Raw genomic sequence first — 20,756 nt, 5'->3', positions numbered from 1 at the left:
CAGCTTCCCCTTCACACAGGCAGGGCGGAGGGCTCCTGCCTCCTGTCAGCAATCTGTCCTCTCTCCCTCTCACTTGCCCTTCTTCCATAATGTTGCTGCTCTCTTCGTCCTTGCAGAGGGACCTCTGTTTCCAAACTGAGACAGTGTAAGGGCAGCTACAGAGCACCCATGGGAAGGTTAGGAGGCTTAGACCCCTCTGGGATTCGAACAGGACTGTTAGACTGAGCCTTTGGAGGAGGGACGAGGGGGCCCAGAGCTTCCTCCCACCGCAGAAACACACAGGTCCAAGTGTGTGTTCTTTGCTGCTGTTCTTTTTTTATGGAATCATACAATGTTAAGAAGTTGGAATGGACCTTAGAGATAATTCTGTCCCAACCCCTCTTGCCATGAGCAGGGACATCTCGCACTAGACCAGATTGCTCAAGGCTTTATCCAATCTGGCTTTGAACACTTCCAAGGTTGGGACAACTACAACCTCCCTAGGCAACATGTTCCACATGTTCTCACCACCCTCACAGTAAAAGAAGGCTTTGATTTTGGGCCATATTTTGCAGCCCCTGCCTGCGTTGTCTGCCGGGTTAGATGAAGGTGTCTGAGAAAGAGTGTGAGCTGGTGACTGACTGAACCTGGACATCAGGAGAGCGGGAGGGAGCTAGGGCTGGCACACCAAAGGAGGCCTGAAACTACCACATTTATATTGTCTTTTCCCTTGAGACTACCCCGTCACGGAACCCCCGGGGCCTTTGAGCCGCGCTCCGCCGCACCCGCTCCGCCGCCGGCTCCCTGACGGGGCGTGACCGCCATCTTGGGGCTCCCTGAGGGGGCGAGGCCTCGGCGCGGGGCGACACCTGCTGGCGGCGCGGGGCAGCGCCGGCTGTGCCCCCTGCCGCCGCTCCTCCCGCCGCTCCGCTCCTCCCGCCGCTCCGCTCCTCCCTCCCGCCGCTCCGCTCCTCCCGCCGCTCCTCCCGCTCCCGGTGCTCTCCCGGTGCCGCTCCCGGTGCTGCTCCCGGTGCTCTCCCGGTGCGTCGCCTTCCCGGAGGGGAGATGCTCCTTTACACCCCTACACCCCGATCCCCACCGGTCTGGGGGCGGTTCGGTTGCCTTTGAGCAAGCGACACCCCACGTGGAGCTGTATTTATAGACAAATCCAAGCACAACAAGGTAGCTGCCTGACTTTTTCCCCTCTTCATTGCACTCCTCAGTCTGTAATTTCCTGTTTGCTTCTAAAGCTATTTTTACTAAGGGAAAAAAAAAGTTAAACCTTTTTAACAGTTCTGTTTGTTCACTAGCAGAATAAAGCAAAGATGTGGGTGAACCTAGCAGGGATCATGGATTAACTCCCTGGCAGCAACCTGTCCCACCTGCTTGCTCCACAGCCCTTCCATCCCAGCACATGTGGCCAGTGCTCCTTCCCCAGCCTGCTCCCACCAGCCAGCCCCACACCACAACGAGGGAAAACTTATTATTAGCCTTCATAGTTGTTTCTTTTTTATTTCTTTCTCTGTCTTTCTGAAGTTTTTGCCTGCTTTCTCCATAAATAGTGAAGGGTAGGGATGTCTACTGAAAATAGGTGTATCTACATGCACATAAGTGGTAGAGGAGAGAATATCCTGGCTCTTAGGAGACTAGGATTTCTGAGAGAGCAGGCAGGATCCAATGTCCAGGAGAAGTCAGGAGCAGGTGACTCCTGCACAAGCAATGCGTGGTCCCAGCACCAGCCATGCCTACAGGAGGGCTCTTGGGCAGCTCTGAGCTCATCCAGCTGTCTGTGAGAGCCTCAGAGACCCAAAACTGCAAGAGCCACACATGACAAGGCCCCAGGTGGGTGCAGAGCCAGAAGCCAACTTCCCCCAGCCAGCCAAGGAGCCAAAGCAACGCTCTAAATGGCACTTCAACGTGTGGGCTTAGCTGGGCTTCAGGAGGCAAAGCTTGTATGCAGGCAGGGATTGCCCTGCATTGCTGTGACAGAGGAAAGCACAGATACAGCACAGCTGTGCAGAGTTTGGTCACTACCAGCACCCTGTGGCCTTTCCAAGCCCTTTTTCCTGGGCTGCCCACAAGCTGGATGACCTGTGGTCTGATGTGGACCAGATCATCTGGGCTGGTGGTCACCTCCCCAAAACGTCTTCAGCACCCTCCCTCCCTCTCCAACTAACCCACCAACACGTTTCATTTACCTTCAGGACAGCCTGGATGTGTGGCCAGAGATGCCAGGAGAAGATGAGGTGAGAGGAGCCCAGGTGACTTCTTGCCTTCCAAGAGGCTGTGAGGAGCAGCTGCGCCTGGCTGCAAGGAAGATCACAACTCTTGGATCTAGAGTACTTGTAAAATCAAAGTCGTGTTGGCTTCCACTCTGGCTGTTCTGCAGAAATCCCCAGGAGCAGCAACCTCATCACGCAGTCTCCGGGGATTCCTGCAGTTTTGTTTGCTCTTCTAGGGAAAAGCAAGGAAGTCCGAGCCACGAAGGAAGGTGTGGGTCACCCCACCCAGCTCCTGCTGACCTGAAGATCCCTCTGGTCTTCAGCCAGGTCCTGGCCCAGCCGGGCTGTGGGGAAGGGCACCGTGCAGCCCGAGGGGTGGCACAGCCGCTGGGGACAGTGGCCAGCCCTGCGGGGAGCCCGGGGCCGCTCAGTGCCGGCAGCCGGCAGGGACAGCGGGCACAGCCGAGGGGCTGGCTCCACACGAGCCGCAGGGATGCGGTGCCGAGCACAGAGGCTCCCCCATCCTGGCCGCTGTGCCCTGGAACGCAGCATGGGAACCACTGCCCAGCGTCAATCTGTTCCTCATTATCCATTATCCATCATCCTGCGGCACAGCCCCGGCCCCTCGCATCCCTCAGCACAGCAACTTCTGCACAGCTTCTCCAGCCAGCACAGCGGGGCTGACCAGGGGCAGGGCTGGCATCCCCCTCCGGAGGGAATGCCACTGGGAAAACGCATTGTTCCTTTCGTTTCCTTTCACTTTCCTTTCCAGTGAAAGCAGGGGTCAGGGATGGCTGCTTCAGGTGGGAAGAGCAGGAAGGCAAACACAGAATTCAAGGGAGGTGTTCAGCCTGATTGTAGGTGAGATGGATGCCTGGACAGATGGACATGAGGCGGGAGCAAGGAGCACACTGATGTGTCTCCAAAATATTTGTACCAGATAAAATCAGACTGAACACTTCTGAATTCTGCATTTGCATCCCTGCTGTTCTGTTCATGCACATGCTGTTTGCATCTCCATGAAAACATGAGCACGCCCAAAGCCTCGGCCATGCTTTGTGTGAGTGAGAGGTGAGGAGCTGGCTCCTATTCGCTTGCTTCCCACTGCTTCTGCCTGTATAGAGCAGTGTGAAAATCTCCCAAGAGGGTGCTAGAAGTGCTCCAAAAACAGAGCAGGATCAGCAACTACACACGTGAGTCAACAGCACCCTTGCTGCAATAGAGAATACAAAGCTGGCAGGTTCAAGAAAATTATTATTTCTTGGACTTGGTACCTGTGAGACACAACTGGGTGATAGTTCCAATCTGGGACTTCCCAAAAGAATATATATGTACATGTATGTATATATGTACACATATATATGTCAGAGAGAACCAGCTTTAAGAAGATAAGGCAGAGGGGAGCTACCAACAAGGTGGCACACAGAAACCACAGCCCAGCTCTTCCCAGAGAAGCACTTGGAAGAACAAGAGGTACCAGGACAACCTGCCCCAGTGGAAATATCACTGAGCATAAGGAAAAATTAATTCTATGCAAGGCTGGTGTAGCTGTGCTATGGTTCTGGGACAGGAAAGTTGACACTTCCATCCTCAGGAACATTCCAAATCCAGTGGGACAGAGCTCTGAGTTACCTGATCTAGCTTTGCTAGCAGCTCTGCATGGAGCTGGGGTTGGACCATGGGCTCCTCAAACCCCTTCCAGTCCAGAAATTTATCTGATGCTCCAATGTGTGTTGTACAAAAGCAGTGTGGTGATTTTAAGACTCACTTTTAAGATGGCCAACACCAATCCACTGCCCACAGCTCTTCCACACAGCTGATGCCAGATCTGTCTTACATCCCCTGCTGACTTCACAAGTTTTGGTACCACAGAAGAACTGGAGGAGCTGAGTATTGGAGAAAGCAAATGCCTGTGGAAAAAATGTGAAGGTTTAATGGCAGGCTCTGAGCAGAAGCCTGGCTGCAAAATGACAGGTCTGTGATAGCCTGCTGTGGGATGGGGTTACTTACAGTCACAGTCAGAGGGTTGTATGTTCTGGGTTAGAGTCTGACAAGCAGTTCCTGTGGTTGTGCCTCACTCTGTCCTGGAGAAGCAGAAGTTTGGGCACATGCCTTCGTGGTTTGGCCCACTCCTTGTGTTTTTCCACTGAAGCACTTCAGTATTTTTAGGCTGAAAGAGACGACTCTCTGCTATGCTGGAAGGATCCGAGCAGTCCTGTGCAGGCAGAACACTCTAAGGTGAAACACAGAGAGTGAAGTACAAGAATAAAAACTGGCAGGGAGCCACCATCCCTGCTCACAACAAGGCTGGGCTTGAGGGTGAGGAGGCTCTGAGCTGCTAACTGGTGGCATGGGGAGCCTGCACACACATTCACTGCTAGGCTCAGATATCTGGATGAGAGAGCAGCAACCAGCCCCAGCATTTCCTGAAGCTGAGATGTCTGCTTTCCCTCCTCTGAGGACCTGAAGGCCACAGACCCACCTCTTCCAGGAAACAATCTGGCCCACACAGCCTGGTGCACTGCCAAGGCAATTGTGGCTGCAGGCAATGCTGGCACTGAGATCCAGCACGCAGAGCACAGCTCAGCCAGCAGCGTTGTTGGTGGGATACAAGGCAGATGGGGAATGTCACAAGGAACAAGAGCTTCCAGGGGGGCAGCACAAAGCTAACAGGGCTAGAAGCTACATTTGACCCTGCCAAAAAGGACCAGGGGTTGATGGTGGATGCCAGATTCAACACAAGCCAACATCTACCTTGTGAATCAAGTAAACCACATTTACTTTCCTTCAGGAAAAGTGGAGACCGTGAGATCAAGGGAAGAGCAAAACCAGCACACAGCAATGCAAGGAGGCTCCTGTGACCCAGAATATGCTGAAACAGACCCCTTTGAAACTTATTTTTGGCAAGGAGAGAGGACATGGGAAGATGAGGACTCCCAGCACACTGGTAGCTGTGCAGCCACAGTTCTGGGCAGAAGGGCCTGGTCTCTGCTGCTGCTCCCTCTCCATGGCCTAATGACAACTGCAGGCAAACTTCTATTTGGAAAGAATTTCACATTTTCCACAAACTTTATGGAGACCAGGAAATCCAGTTAGGTACATGAATGGGGGGGTTGGGGCCTCAGGTGGAGAACGGAGAGGCACAGGGACATTGGTGCCTGCAAAGGAGAACCAAACCAGGATGGGCAGAGGTTCCCAGACAACACAGACCAGACCACAACTGCTCCAATTCCAGTTTATTGAACATTACAAAATACTCTGCATATATTTTCACATTATAACAATATCCTTGCAAATAATATATTAAGTCTTGAGTCATTTGTGGTGCCCATGGCTACAGAAAACACTGACCCAACTAGAGATTTAGTATGGCCCAATATCAGAAATCAAAACTAGAATAATTCATACCAGAAATGCAAAACTATATAAAAACCTTTTAAAAACCTCATGCTCATCTGGTGGAACAGGTGCAGAGCTGAAGGGCCACTGCTGAGCCCTGCTGACAGGGCTGGGGGTCCCACTGCTCACCACTGCATCCGAGTGTCCCCTTGGCACCTGCTATCTCAGCACACACATAGAGCTGGAAAAGGCAGGAATTTATCTGCTTTGGAGCATTAGCATCCAAGTTCCCATTTTCCTCAAACAGAAGCAACCCCCAACCCAACAGAAGCAACTCTCCTGCTCTGCCAGTGCCCAGCCATTGTGCTCTTTTGTGTGCTGAGCAGTTCTTGGGGAGCAATTCTTGGCCCTTGGGGTCACACCAGAAATAGTTCACCGTGTGGGCCACCAGCTCCCACCACCCTCAGAGGAGGGAACAGGAGTGGCTGGGATGCAAATCTTGGGGACAGACCTTTGAAGATGCATGCTGCTCACACCCCCCATCACCCCTGTTCCTGATGTACATTCATACCTGCTGCTTGCTCCACTCCTTGCACCATGACCAGTCCTCCCAGCTGATGCACCCCAGGCAATTGGAGGGACTGGGACATCAGCAGAATGATCACCAAGGATGCTGTGCAGGGCAGCTGCCTCCCAGTAAAGGCAGAAAGCTGAACACTGCAGCTGTTGGGAACACATCTAGGCAACAGGCATGAGGCTGGCACAGCAGGTTGGCTGTTAGAGGAGTCCCTGTGCGTTCACTAGCCCAGCTCCTGGTGGAGCCAAACCCCAGGAGCACTGCTCCCAGTCCTGAGAAAGTCATGGCCTTGCCTCTGTGGTGCCTCCAAAACCTGGGGAACACAGGGCTGTCATGGCAAGGAGCCTATCTCTGAGCTCCTGGCTAAGATCCGTGCATGCTGTGAGGAACCAGCATTGTGGCCACCTTGAAGTCAATGGCTCAGTCACTGGGTGTGGGTGGCTCTTGGCACCAGCACTGCTCTCAGCCTTTTCCCAGAGGTGTCCAACTCACAGTCAGGCTGGAGATCAGCTCATACTCTCACACCTGTGAGCAGCCACAGCCCATCTGCCAGCAGCCACCACCTCAGGGCAGCACAGCCATGACAGGATCAAGTCTGTTTGGGATCCCAGCCCTGGGAGGAATATCTCTAACCTCCCAGCTGCAGAGATGTGTAGGGACCAGAGAGGAAGAATGAGGTTGGGATCTGTGCCTCCCTGGGTGGACAGGGGCTGGTACCTGCTGCCACAGCACAAAGACCAATTATTGACCAGGTTTGCATCAGTAGGTGCATGGGCAAAGCACACCCTGGAGTACAGCTCCAGGAGCAGTTCTGGGTTCTCCTGCCACTCCTGGAGTTTATGGAGACACACACAAGCTTTGCAATGCAAGACAGAGCACTCAGCAGGTCATAGCCTGTCTGCAGCTCTCAGCCCCTTCCCAGTCCACAGGGTGCCTCAGAGGTGGCCTGCTCTGTTGAACATCAGCCACCTGGGCTCTGCAGTGGGTGCCATCCTGCCCTGCTCCTCTGTGGCCATCAAAGGCTGCAGCTCCTGCTGCTCAGGACCGTCCGGGCTGCTGTCACTCTGTGAGCGGCCGCTCTTGGAGATGTGGCTGGGGAACTGGAAGCAGGAGCTCTGCTCTGGCATCACCTGGCTTGCAGACTGGGGTTGCTCCTCCAGCACAGGGCAGGCAAATCTCCTGTGCTGGGGTCCGCTCTCGATGCCTGGTGGGGAAGCGATGCTCTCCAGGGAGGAGATGCTTTGGTTCCATGCCTTCTGCATATCCACTGGCACAATTTTGGTGGTCTCCGAGGAGACATAAACAGCCAGATCAGCCTGGTCTCCTTTCCATGGCAGCTCCTTCTCTGCCAAGGTTGGCGATGGAGGGATGATGCAGGGGCTGGGGCAGACATCGAGGCTGCCTGGAGATGCAGATGGAGGGACAGTGAGAGGGAGCTTGCACAGCTCTCAGTCTCTCCTTGGACCCTGCAAACATTGCAGAACCAACCACTACCAAATGGCCATAGAATCATAGAATATCCTGACTTTGGAAGGGACCCACAAGGATTATGGAGTCCAACTCCTTTTCCTATGCAGCACAACCCCAAGAATCACATTATGTGCTGGCCCAGGGATGCAGGATACAGGGAGGCTCTGCCATGCCTCCAGAGGACAGTGATTCTCCCATTCACGCTCTGTTTTTTCCCAGGCCAAGGCATCTTTGCTCCATAGACAGAGGAAGGACAAGCTACCCAATGGCAGCTGCCCCAGCATGGAGCATTGGTACCTACCAGGAGTTGTCTTTCCCTGCAGGACCTCATCAGTGGCTCGAGCAACGAACACAATCCCCTCATCGTCCTCTTTCTCCGTCTCCGAGCTATCGCTCTCCTCCTCCTCTGAGCTGACCATCACCAGGACAGGAGCTGCAGGCAGATGGAGGGGGTTGGTTTGGTACTAGCACAGCCCTGGGTGCTGTCATCCCACTGAGCTGGCAGTGGACAGGCACAGAAGTGCTCCCATCCCACAGGACCTGCCATCCTCACCTGCCACTGGCCTTACCTGCATCCTGCCAGGGCACATTTCTGTGCGTCTTCCCATTGGGTGCCTCTTTGGTCAGAGAGATGTTCTTCTGTGAAAGAAGAGGAACTGGCTGGAACCTGCCCTGTGCAAAGCCCTAAACCCAAGAGGTGGTCCTGCGAGCCAGCCAACACTGGGCATGCAGATTCCCACCCTGGCTACATGGCAGCTGGTTTCCAGTCCTTAGGCTTTGCATCTTCATGGCCCCACAAGGAACTGCTCAGCTGCAATGGCTTCAAAAGCCTCCAAACAAAAGAAGATACCTAAGGCTCAATTTGAGGTGCAGCACCACACTTCTGAGCCTGGATCTGCACCAACATTGAGGCTGTTTTATGCTGAGTGCTCTTGAAAAACGAACCTGGGGCTCCTCCAGGGCTTTGCACAGTGAAGAGCCACCCCACAGCACTGATGGTATGCTGGGGACACAGGAACACACAACACCTGCATGCTCACATGCAGCATCAACAGGACTAAGAAGAGATGAGCTGCTTTCCCCTCTGGCTCTGGAGCTGCTGATGCCCTGCAGCACTTCACCCCAAAAGGACCTCTCTTACTGCATCCTGGTGTGACCAAATCTCAGAGCTACGAAAAGAACAGGAGCTTGGGGAGAACTTGCCTTTTTCCTGCCTTTTTCCTTCAGCCTGGCCTTGCTCTTGGAGGAGCAGACATTGTGCTTTGTGGACTTGAAGGTCTCCAGACGCCTCTTCATGTTCTGCCGGAAGATTTCCTTATCTTGGCGCTCTTGTTTATCTGGAGAGATGAAGTGACGGCTGTAGCTGGCCTTGTACTGGCCGAGGGAGAGGCAAAGAGACACAGGGTGAGCAGCTGGCCCCACAGAGCATCGTCCATCCCTGCTCCTCCTGCGGGTGCCATGGCCCGGGGCTGCTCACCCGCCGGCGGGGCTTGTAGAGGCTCCCTCGCAGCACGTGGTGCATGGCTGCGTCCTCCTTGTCCCGGCGGCTCCGCACCGTGTCGATCACCTGCAGGTCCAGGCACGCGCCGCTCCCGCTCTCCCTCCTGCCGGGACATGGAGATGGACGGGCTGGGCTCCATGCCCACCTTGTGCCCAGCCCTGGCAAGCTGCCCCAGGGGAACTGTGAGGTCCAAGGAGGTCTGTCCAGGAGCTTGGAGGGATGGGTGTACTCACAGGAGGTTTGTGACTGATGACTCTGACATGGACGTGCGGCTGGGCATGGAGGGCAGTGCCAGCTTGGCGGCCGAGAGCACGTGGCCACCCTGGGAGGACAAGGCTGGCATCAGCACAGCAAGGGCCCAGCTGGGATGGGCAGATGCCCACTGCCCAGCCAGAGGGTGCATATGTGGCCATACATGAGGGGAACCTCTCCTGCCAGGGCCATCCTGCTGCCTGGACACCATTACTGCTGGTACCTGATCGACAAAGCTGATGGCATCACGGATGTTCAGCTTGTAATAAACATCCCAGATCTCATCCCGCAGCCTGTAGGCAGATTTCCGCATCAGGAGCTGGCTCAGGTATTTCTTATCAAACTGCTCCCACCTGCCATGAGATGAAGACACAGGCAGTTTAGCTCCCATGGGGTACCACAGCCAGGGATATCTACCCACACAAAGTTGAGTGACCCAAGTATGGTGGAGGGAGGCTGGGCTCACAGGACCTGGCTGTGCACAGGGATACACTGCCAGGGAGGGGAGAGGACATGATCACCCTTCAGCCTGCCCAAGGGAAGCCAGACAGCTCAAGGGAAGCTGTGAGAGGCAGTGGGAGTAGGATAGGGGCCACCCTGCTGGAGCACTTCCTCTGCAGGAAACAGGCTTTTTGCATCCTTTTCCTGTCCCCGTGCTGCAGATAAACACTGCCCAGGCAGGAACAGGGCTGTTCCCTCCTCAGTGCCCAGCACAGTTCCATCCATGAGGAGGCAGAGGGCCATTGCCACCAAGATGGACACCCCAAGTGCTGACCCTGGTGAGCAATGCCAGCTTCACAGCATCCCCAGCCACACCTGCCTGACCTCTCTCTGCCAGATGGTACCCATCCAGACTGATGGACAGACATATAGGCTTCCTGGTCCTGCTGCCCTGCCCACAGCAGGGGTGTCCTCCTGCGAGAACCCCAAGATGTCCCTGTGGCTGGCACGTGTCTCCCATTCACTACCAGTCAGCAGAGGATCCTGAGACACTCACTTGTCCCGCCAGTAGTGGTAGCCATGGTGCCCCACGATGTCCTCCACCGCTGCCAGGATGTGGTCAAAGGCCTTAAGTGAGGGGAAGAGGGTGAGTGGTGACAAAGCTGTGGGTGCCCTGGGGATGCCAAGGTCATACATGGCCCTCACCCAGCCCCACGTGTGAGGGGAGCCAGGCAGCCTCTGGCGCTATCACCTACATGCTCATGCAGCTCCTCGTTGAGTGTTGGTTTGTGGTGGTCACTGCGCTTCACCTTCAGCCATGTCACCAGGGGTTTGATGGTGAGGCCCTAGAATGGCAGGAGAAGGCAAGGGAAAGACTGGGAGGGCGAGAGGGTGCATGGCTGGGGCATGGGGAGCAGAAGCAGCACGAAGTGACTGGGGACAGTGGCTGTACCAGCCATGCATGCCCCGACCAACCTGACCCCTGTGCCATGGTGTCATCCCCAGTCATCCCTCCCCTAGACTCATATTCATCCTCCCCTTGGCTTCCCTTCCCAGGGTGCTGAATGCCGCAGCTTTGTAAAGAGAGCAGGCATGCACTCTTGGAGCTCCTGCAGCCAGCCCCATTACAAAATGCCAGTGGGAAAAGAATGTGGGCCATGGCCCCAGCATCACAACAGTCCCCACAGCAGTCCTGCACACCTGCTGATGGATGGGGTGCCAGAAAGCACCAAGGACCAAAGGTCACTTGAAAAAAGATACTTTCCCAAGCACATGTCCCCAGGCCAGTTCTGGGGCAAGAAAGCAGCACTGGAGGAGGGCAGAGTGCCCATCCTCACCTGCACAATGACAGTGAAGAACACCACCACGATGGTCGTTGCCACAAAGTAATCCTTGGCTTTCACCTTTTCCCTGTCCAGCAGGATGACCAGGGCGAAGGCCACGGCCCCACGGAGGCCACCATATGACATGACCACCTGGTCAATCCTGTCCAGGGGGATGAGGCGGAAGCGGTTGAGCACGAATGTCTGGAGAACAACACCTGGGGAAGAAGGAGAAGGAGAACCTGGAATGCTGGGAGAACCCTGCCTGCTCCAGGAGACAGCACAAAATCCCAGCCAGGATCCATGGCTGGCCTTGTGCCCCAACCTTTCCTGGGCAATATCCCTTTTTTGGCATGAAAAGGGCTGTGTGCTACCAGCCACATACTCAGCAGGACAGACTGACCCACAGCTCTGAAGAGCAGAATAAAGAACAGGGTGCCCAGCACCAGTGCTGTGTCCCATGTCCACTTGGAGGTGTCCACAGCAGAGATGCCCAGAAACATGAAGATGATGGTCTCTGAGCTGCTGGCCAGTGTCTTCATGGTGTACTTGACTGTGGTGCGGGATTTCTGGGAGATGTTGGCTTCCACGTACTTCTTGCAGCAGATCCCGCAGAAGGTGACTCTGCAGAGGGGCAGAAGGAGCTGGCATGGCCCTACGGCGGGATGAGGAGTGGGTCTGCTCACTGCCTCTTGCTGCTCTGCACTGCAACCCCAATTTCCTGGGTTCCCCTGGGGGACAGCCCAGTACTCACGCCAGGATGGCGGAGAGCGAGACCATCTCAGCAGCGAGGTACGCGACGTAGGCCAGGAGGAAGACGAAGAGCGGCTCGATGATGCGCACGCGCTTGGTGAACCGCGTGATCAGGGCCAGCAGGAAGGCGAAGAGCAGCCCCACGGCTGTGCCCCCCAGGCTCACCAGGAAGAAGGAGGCTGGTGGGAGGAGAAGTCTCATTTGAACCATAAGCAAGTGGGCCCAGCTCCTGTGCCCCACAGCCACGCCATGCTGCACTGGCCAAGTGCTGTGTTCCCACCCATGTCCCCTCCAAAGCATCCCATGGAGCACAAAGGTTTGAACAATCCAAAGTATCCCCTGCACCACTTCTGCTGTGGGGACAGGCTGATAGAGTTGGGGTTGTTCAGCCTGGAAAAGACTCTGGGGAAACCTCAGTAGCTCTTCCAGCACCTAAAGGGTACTGCAAAAGAGCTGGACAGGGACTTCTGACATTGACATGAAGTGACAGGACAAGGAAGAATGGCTTCCAAGTGACAGAGGGCAGGATTAGATTGGGTATTAGTAAGAAATTCTTCCCTGTGAGGGTGATGATGCCCTGGCACAGACTGGCTGTGCCATCCCTGGAAGTGTTAAAGGCCAAGTTGGGTGGGGCTCTGAGCAACCTGGTCTAGTGGAAGGTGTCCCTGCCCACGGCAGGGGCTGGAACAAGATGGTCTTTAAGGTCCCTTCTAGCTCAAACAATTCTGCAGTTCTCTGCTGATGGTTCGTACGTGACACATGGAGATCACAGAGCTGTAGCACCCAGTGCCCATCCCACAGTTCCGCAGCTCCTGTGCTTGCCCCACTCCACTTGCACAACAGAGGAAGAGGTGGAGGGGATGGTGTGGCAATTACTCACCTACCCCCTTCATGTAGTCTGTGGCATGGATGTGCGCTGGGCCCAGCTCCACAAAAGAGTTGAAGACCTTGTACAGCACCTGCAGGCAAGGCAAATTCCTTGAGAAACACAGGGCAGGAGGGGTCCTGTGGAAGAGGCATTTTCTACCCCAAACCTGTCAGGTAACAGCTCATTTCAGCAGGCAAAGTCTCCCACGGCCAGGAGAGAGGAAAGGCCAAGAGAGCATGGCAAGGGTCTGCCCCCAGCTCAGGGATATCACCTGCATCCTCTGCCCATCCTGGGGAATTCCAGCACCCTGGACCATGTTGGGCTCAACATTTGAGTCCCCCAAGCTGCAACTCACCACGGTGACAGCATCATTCAGGAGAGACTCGCCAAACACAATGATGAAGAGGGTCTCATTAACGTGGACCTCTTCAAAGACAGCCAGGACTGCCACAGGGTCCACAGCTGAAATCAGGCTGCCAAAGAGCAGGAAATCCATCAGCCCAGCTTCAACACCTGGATCTGTTAGGACAGAAGGACCAAGGTCAGGCAAAGCAGCCACCCCAGAGCCTCTCTCACCAGGCAGAAACAAGCTTGTCCCTCATCTGATCCCCGTGACTTGGCTGCAGCATCTCAACTGGGAGTGCAGTGGGAGGAGCCCAAAAGTGTTCCCAGACCTCTGGGATGCCCCTGGAAAAGTGGGACTCAGTGAATTCTTGCAGCAACATGAGAGGAGCATGAGGGACGTCCCTGTTGGCACTCAGATGCACCACTGCTCCTCCAGCAGGTACCAACAAAGGTGGATTAGCAGCCCCACCTCGGGTCCAGGCATCAAGTGGCTCCTCAAGGCTCAAGAGAGCTCACAACACAGCCCAGGCCAGCCAGGCCAGTGGCTCCAGCCAAGGACAGGGAATATGGCAGTAAACCAGCAATGCTAGCCAAGGTCGGCAGACAAAAATAGCAAAGACATGAGTCAGCTCAGTGCCAAGCAGGGCCCGTCTGTCCTGCACGCTTGACCGTGCTGCCAGAGCACCACTGCCAGGATGCCAGGACCCTGCTCGTGCTGTAATTCCTGGGAATCCACAGCAGGGAGAGGCAGTGGGCTATGAAACTGGGGGTGCTTTTCACCTCCAACCTACTTATTCAGGGATGTGGTCCAAGCCCTGCACACCCACCCATGAGCCCGGCCCGGTGCAGTCCCCAGAGCGCGGTGCCGGTGGCGAAGGAGTTCCAGAGCGTGCCCACCACTGCGTAGGTGAGGATGGCACCAATGTTGTCAAAGAACAGCCGGCTGGGCATGAAGTACCCCGAGTCCAGGACGATGGGGGGCAGAAGGAAGAGGAAGAACATGTTGGGCTCCAGCTGGTACTCGGCTTTCTTTGCCACGGCCAACACGATGCCCCCCAGGCCCAGCCCCAGCAGGATGAGGAGGCAGCTCTCCGGGACAACGGATGTCACCTTCCTCGACAGGTGAAAAACTAGAAGAAAAAGATTAATGAGAGCATCAGCCAAACAGGCCCATGGACAGAGCATCCCAAATCCACAGGCTTCACAGAAGGGTTGGGTGATGCATGATGGATGGGAGGAGAACAAGGGAGCACCTATGGAAAAGCTGCTTCATGGCCACATGTGCACAAAAGACCTTCCAGCTACCTGCCAGGTCAGGATTTCAGGTCTCTGACTCTTTATGATTTCCCTCTCACTGTCTCATAAGCCAATCAGCCAGGCATTTTACTTTTCTTGGCTTCTGGTATGTGCACTTAAAGGTTTAAAGCAGGCAGCGAGCACGTTCACAGTGTCACGAGCACTGCTGGCTGCTGTTCAAGTGAAGAAATCCTGGAACACCGGGACACATTACCCCACTCGGAGACGAGGATGCTCAGCCTTGGTGCCAGGGTGACCTTGTTTGCATCTGTCTGAGCAAGCAGCCAGAGCAGCATGCAAACCACTGCAGCACAAGCCATGCCTGAGCACAACCTCCCTCAGCACCTGCATGCAAAAACACATGCACTCAGGAGCTGAAGATTTAGAGATGCTTGGAATAATCACTTTATTCCATGCAAGGTTTGGGCCAAATCTTAAGCTGCCATGAAACAGGATGTATTTTCTAAAGCAAGCAGAGGACGCCCTGCTATTCATCCATCAGTAATATGGCAGTGAGCCTGTGCTCAGGCACAAACCAGCAGGATGCCACACCAGCCAGCACAGCGGATTCATTCCTCCTGGCACACTTGTCCCCCACATCAGGGTGTGCTGTGTAATCCCAAATCAGTCTAACTTCCAGGCAGACAACCCCCCATCCCTGGGGATTTCTCCTTGTATTTTTGCTGCCCCTCCAAAAGGGCATTACTTGGGGAAAAGCTATTGAGGGTCATAGTGACTTTCTCCTACCATCACCGAGTTCTGCCATCACTTGTGACATCCAGCCCAGCTCTTTCACATGATTTAAATCTCCTGGGGAGGGGGTTCCTCCAGGCACTTCGAGAGCCACCTCTGTCCTTGTGCACCCAGCAGGTACAAGGGACATCAGGGCAGGCTCTGAGCCATCCCTTGGCTGCAAGCCCAGCCCTGCTGCCAACCCCAAAACCCAGTCCCTAAAGCCCTTTAGCTGGACTAAAGCTGCCCATTGTTTGTGCTGAGCGACCCCTTCAGAAGGAAAGTTGTGCTGTGGTTATGCACCAACCCTGGGTCACTCAGCCTCTCCCCTCCTTTGGACCCCAATGGACAAATGTCTGCCTAGCCCAGGGTGCTGTCTCCAGTGGCATAGACCTGGAGAGGAGCCCACAAACAGGCAGTACTTCATCAGTAGGTTTCCATGTCTCTGTGCCCTTGTCATGTTCCTCTGAACCTGTCCTGGTCCTGCTCTATCCTCCTGGGAGAGATCTCAGTGTCCCTGAGATGTGGACAGCCAGAGGTTGTGGTTTCCTGATGTTCTTCCTTTTTCCTTTCCCAACACCTCTTAGGTAATTTTCTTTCCTTCACCACAGCTGACCTCTGAATTAGAGGAGATAATTCAGTGAGAAAGATCTGGTCCACAACCAGAGACAACATCTTTGAGCCCACCACCCAATGTGCAGGCTAAGGGCCATTTTTCCTTTAGTTCAGGACATCAAGAGGTTGCTGCTTGGCACAGCAAGCCCCATCTCTGCCCCAGCACTGGCTCCCTGCCATGATACAGCAGGAGCACTGCTGCAGCCAGCAGGGGCAGAGCAGTGAGCACAGGGGCAGCATGATCTGCAGCTCCACCACCAAGCACCCATAGGAGTAAAGGTGAAAGGAGTAGAGTTCCTTTCAATGGGAAAGAGCACCCAGGCCAAGCCTCTGCCTTAGCTCTGCCACTGAACACCCCAGCCACAGAACGTGGGGCACCTCTCCTCAGCCCCAGCCACCTCTGCTCACTGCTATGGGCCCCAATACAGCCCTGGAGTCTGTGGTGACAGGGACCCTACAGCCGTCCAAGCAGCCCCACAGCCTGAGGAAAAGCTGGCTGGGCTTCATCCAGGCCAAATTCCTGCTAAGTGACCTAACAAGTCACTGCAGAGCCTGTTCACCCCACACGAGCTGCCTTCACCGGTGGACAAATGGTGCTCACTCAGCGCCTGCAGCAGGCTGTGAAGCCGCTTCCCACCCACGGGAACAAAGCTCTGAAGTTTTCAAGAAGGGAACGAGGCGTCCAGCCCCTTTCTGCATTCTCAGGAACATTGCCAAGATCCCTGCTCTCTGCTTTGCCAACCCATTTGCATTTCCCATGCTGTGGAGCTATGTCCTGCCTGGATGGAGGAACCCAGGAGAGCGTTCAGGGATGCTGTGGGGACAGGGGTCCTGGCTGTCATCCACCATGGAAGTGTTCAATGCCAGGTTGGATTGGGCTTTGAGCAACCTGGTCTAGTGGAAGGTGTCTCTGTCCATGGAAGGGTAGATGGAAAAAGATAATCTCTAAAGTTCCTTCCAACTCAAACCACTCTATGGTTTTATGATTGTTTTCACCAAGCCATAAACATGGTCAAATAAAGGACAAGCATCAATGGGAAAGATCATGCTTGTCCAAAACTCCCCTGGCTGATGGGGAAAGCTGCCCCCCTCCCCAGGAAATGGCAGCACATGAGCTCCTCTGTGTCACAGAGAGCAGCTAGTGGGGACAGAGGGAACAAGCTCTAATTTTATACACACTAGTCAAGGATTGCAGCACTAAAGGTTCCCACAGCAACAGTAACTTAGCCACATGTGAATTAACTTCAGAGACATAATCCATACTCAGGCATCCATAATGAAGGATTTGCCATTGCCATAATTCAGGGCCAAAACCTGCTGTGTTCCTCCAGAGCCTGGGAAATGGCAGAACACCTAAACCAAGACATGAGCAGCTGGGGACAGAGGCGATGGTGAGAGGAGAGATGGTTGCAACCTATGGCAGTGCTGCTGCATAGAAAAACATCTGTCTGCTGGCAAACTCCTGCCCGTGGGGCAGCTATGTGAAAGTAGAATGTTTCGGGCAATGTTCATCACCTCTGTGCTCCCCACATCCTGTGCTCTGACTGTGGATAGAAAGGCAGCAAAGCCCGGATGATGCCTTGCTGTGCAGGAAGGCAACACCCAAGCCAGTCTTTCCCTGCCCCGGGTGTTTGCTGGCTTGGGTCACCCCAGCATCGTGACTGCCTCTGAGAACAGAGCCCACAGTGTCATTTCCCCATCACCCGGGCGTGGGGCCGCTTCCTCCCCTGCAGTCACAGGGCTGTGAGCTGGCACAACCACAACGGATCCTCTGCGCCAGCCTATGCCCAGCATCCACGGCTGCCACAGCTGGCGCTGCCCTCTTCACTCCCCAAAATCCTCCACCCCTGGTTCATCTCCTCTCTGGACTCCTGTGCACCCTGGGGACTGCATGTGCCATCTCTGGGGACACCCATGGCAGGGTGCTGCCTCCAGGTCTGGCTGTCACTATTGACTCCAGGCTCTGAGTATCCACTGGACCCACTGGATCCACTAACGGCAGCTTGGAGCTATCAGCCATCAGGGTTCTGTCTCAGACAGAGAAGGAGAGTGGCCATCAGCCTCAGGCCTGGAAGAATGTGGGTGATCTGGGGGTTTGGGAACGATCCCAGCTCAGGCCCCCCTGCACCCACCCGCACAAAATCCAGGGTGACTGAGGGGAGCACGTCAATGGAAACCTGCACAGGGAGCAGCTCCGGGGAGAGGTCGGAGAGAAGAAAACAGCCAGGGAAGGGAATTTTCTCTCTGATCTTCTGCAGGTAGGAGGGACGCACTCGGCAGCTGGAGGTGGCACAGCTACAGCAGAGTGTTGTATTTTTAAACTCATGATACCTTTTAATTCATTCCTCGCGAGGCTTTATGTCTCTCTTGCGAGAAGGCAAGGAAGGAGAGGAAGGGAAGATCCACAATGATGCTTGGGACAGGAAGAGGCCAGCTGGTGGTCACAGCTGTAGCTGTCCCCTGTGTAACGAGTGCTGCTGCATGTCCCTGGCTGATTAGAGATTCTCCTGCCTATCTCTAACCCACATTTCTTGATCCAAGTTGAAACTAAGAGAGTGTCTGTGCCCCCACCACAGGGGCTGTGCCCACAGTGGGGTCCCTGAGGAGAAAACCTGGCTCAAGGTCACGATCCCATCCCCTGGGCCCAGCACAGCAGGCAGGACTGCTATGTGGGACCAGCCCTCTGGGTACCCCTGCTTAGCACCCACGCAGGGGTGTCCCCTCCCCAGCACTCTGGATGCTGGTGGGGAGCCCAGCCCTGCACAGCTCACACACATCCTCATTGTGCCTTCCCACGCAGCCTCTCACAGCAGAGCCTCCCCCGGCTGCGTGGTCCTGTGCCGGGGAGCACAAGAGTCCAAGGCCAATCTGGAGTGACCCACCGGAGGAGACTGCAGGCACCTGCCAACCCCAGGCTGCTGGGGGCACGTCCTGCCTGGCACTGCCACCACCGAGCCTTCCCCCTGGGGCTGTGGGGGAACAATGGCTTCCTGACCTGCCAAAGGCAGGTGCTGTGCCAGCCTTTGGGAACACGAGACATCCTTTGGGGCTTCTCTTCTCATGAGCCATCCATCCTCTGTGCCCACCCATCTATCCATCCATCCATCCCTCGCAGGAAAAAACAGCCCGGGCCCCCACCTTTTCCTTCGGGTGGTACCTTCACCCCGTCGCCGCACATCCTCCCACGGCAGGCACGGAGAATGCGGGGTGGCCCCCAACCTCCGCAACCCAGCGGAGAGTGATGACCAGCCGGATTTGTCCCCATGACCCGTGTCCCGGCATGCGGCACCCCTCGTCCCGGGTGCCCCCGCGCCCGCCGGGGATGCCGCATCCCCCGCTGCCTGCCCAGGAGCGGGCAAGGCGGCTCCCGGGGACCGGAGCGGGTGGGGACACGGGGACACTCACCGATCTTGGCCAGGCTGGCTACCAGGATCCAAGCGGCCACCAGGCAGGGCGCCTGCACCTCCCGCCACTGCCACCGCAGCAGCTCGGCTCCCGCCGGGGCGGCGGGGCCGGGGGAGGCCGCCGGGGGCTGCATGGCCCCGCCGCTCCGCCGCGGTCCCGGTGCCGGTGCCGGCCCCCGCCCGCGTCACGCGCACGTGGGGATGCGCCGGGACGGCCCCCGCGCCCCACGCCACGGGCCCCGCCCCGACCCGCACCGGCCCGCCCCGGAGCGCCGCACCCCCGGTACCGCCCCAGGCCTCAGCACCTGCCCCGGACCCCAGCACCCCCTAACTTACCTCTTGCATTCCACCCCGCCTCCATCCCAGCTCATCTGCGCCCTCCTGGAGCCCCCTGCTCCATTCCAGTCCCCTGCCCCCGTCTCAGTCCTCTCTGCAACTGTCCCGGTGCCACCCGCATCACCCTGGTCCCCCATGCCCTCCCCCCGTGCCTCTGCTTTGCCTGAGCCTTCCCACCCTGGCTTAGTCCTCATGCGCCCACCAAATTCCCAATCCTCCTCCACACCCAATCCCCCTCCCAGCCAGTCCTTTCCCAGTCCCCTGTACCAGGTGCTACCTGAGCACCAGCCTGGGAACACCCATGGGGGGCCCCCGACATTTCTGTCTCCCCTTTACCTCCTCAGCTCTTCTCAGATACTTCTAAAACCTCCTGCTTGCTGATTATATCCCCCTGCCATGGGAGGTGCCCCATCTCCCACACCCTGTCCCTGAGGCTCCCAATCGAGGAGATCCAGCACCCCATGTCCTGAGCGGGCAGCAAGCTATGCCCAAACAGCCCAGGGAGATGGGATGATGGGAAAGAGGGCAAGAAGGAATGCTGGCAGAGTGCTCTGACCTGTGTCCACATGTCCCTGGAGGACATGACAGGAACCATGGCCAGAGCAAGACCTCTGACTGGTGGTGCCTATGGCATGGGCACTCTCAGATGCTGAGTGCCAAGCTGAGCCCGCTGGCCAGGCAGGAATGTGCCACAGGACATTTCCCTGGGAGCCTCGGTGGCATCACCTTTTCCCATCTCTCTTCCTGGGTACAAATGTGTTACAAATGTTTGCCAGAAGAAGCCAACGGCTGGGGAACACAGGCTGGAGGCAGGAGCAAAGGGAAGCTCCCTGCCCACCGTTTCATCACATCTGATCATTGTCATTGTCCAGGTAATCTGCCAAAAAGAAAGTAAAATGGGTTTTACACAAGCTTTGCTTTGCAGTTTGAGCTCAGCATGCCCTGCTTCCCAGCCAGCCCCACAACACCCCTGGATCAAGGAAGTTCATCCTGTCCTGCCTCCCCCCCGCCCCAGGATTACGAGATTGAGCCCAGGTACCCATCCATGCTGCAGTTCACCTGGGGCAAGCACACCCACCTGGCCCCACGGAGCAGCCTGGAACCTCACGGGCCCTGGAGCATCCTGGCACATCCCAGTGGTGCCCCACAGGGCCTGGAGCACCCCTGACACCAGAGCAACCTGGGGAGCGGAGATCCTCGGTACCGGGGCACCCTGATGGAGCCTCTCAGAACCCAGAGCATCCCTCCGAGGCCTGGAGCATCCCTGATGCCGGAGCATTCCAGTGGAGCCCCCCAGAGGCTGT

General features: G+C 56.1%; 1 protein-coding gene across 5 annotated transcripts; it reads right to left on the bottom strand.

Annotated features, from left to right (window-relative positions):
- Positions 1–5,422: 5,422 nt before the first annotated feature.
- Positions 5,423–20,754, bottom strand: SLC9A5 (solute carrier family 9 member A5). Of its 5 annotated transcripts, XM_033069604.2 has the most exons (17): positions 20,531–20,739; positions 20,179–20,329; positions 13,897–14,199; positions 13,080–13,243; positions 12,737–12,815; positions 11,858–12,035; positions 11,507–11,727; positions 11,119–11,321; positions 10,537–10,626; positions 10,338–10,408; positions 9,564–9,693; positions 9,322–9,410; positions 9,065–9,191; positions 8,791–8,961; positions 8,157–8,226; positions 7,889–8,020; positions 5,423–7,519 (listed from the first exon to the last, which is right to left on the bottom strand). In XM_033069604.2, the coding sequence occupies exons 1-17, from the start codon at positions 20,729–20,731 to the stop codon at positions 7,053–7,055; spliced, it is 2,847 nt and encodes a 948-aa protein (XP_032925495.1). In that variant the 5' UTR covers positions 20,732–20,739; the 3' UTR covers positions 5,423–7,052. The 5 variants fall into 5 exon arrangements, with proteins under 5 accessions (XP_032925495.1, XP_032925493.1, XP_032925497.1 ...); XM_033069602.2 differs by having other exon boundaries at positions 11,119–11,758; positions 20,531–20,744; XM_033069606.1 differs by lacking the exons at positions 20,179–20,329; positions 20,531–20,739 and adding an exon at positions 19,118–19,250.
- Between the last annotated feature and the right edge of the window lie 2 nt (positions 20,755–20,756).

Source organism: Catharus ustulatus, chromosome 11, assembly GCF_009819885.2.
Source record: "Catharus ustulatus isolate bCatUst1 chromosome 11, bCatUst1.pri.v2, whole genome shotgun sequence".
In the NCBI taxonomy this organism is placed as follows: Eukaryota; Metazoa; Chordata; class Aves; order Passeriformes; family Turdidae; genus Catharus; species Catharus ustulatus.
Note: the sequence above shows the minus strand (reverse complement) of the source record. Positions and strands in the feature narration are given on the sequence as shown.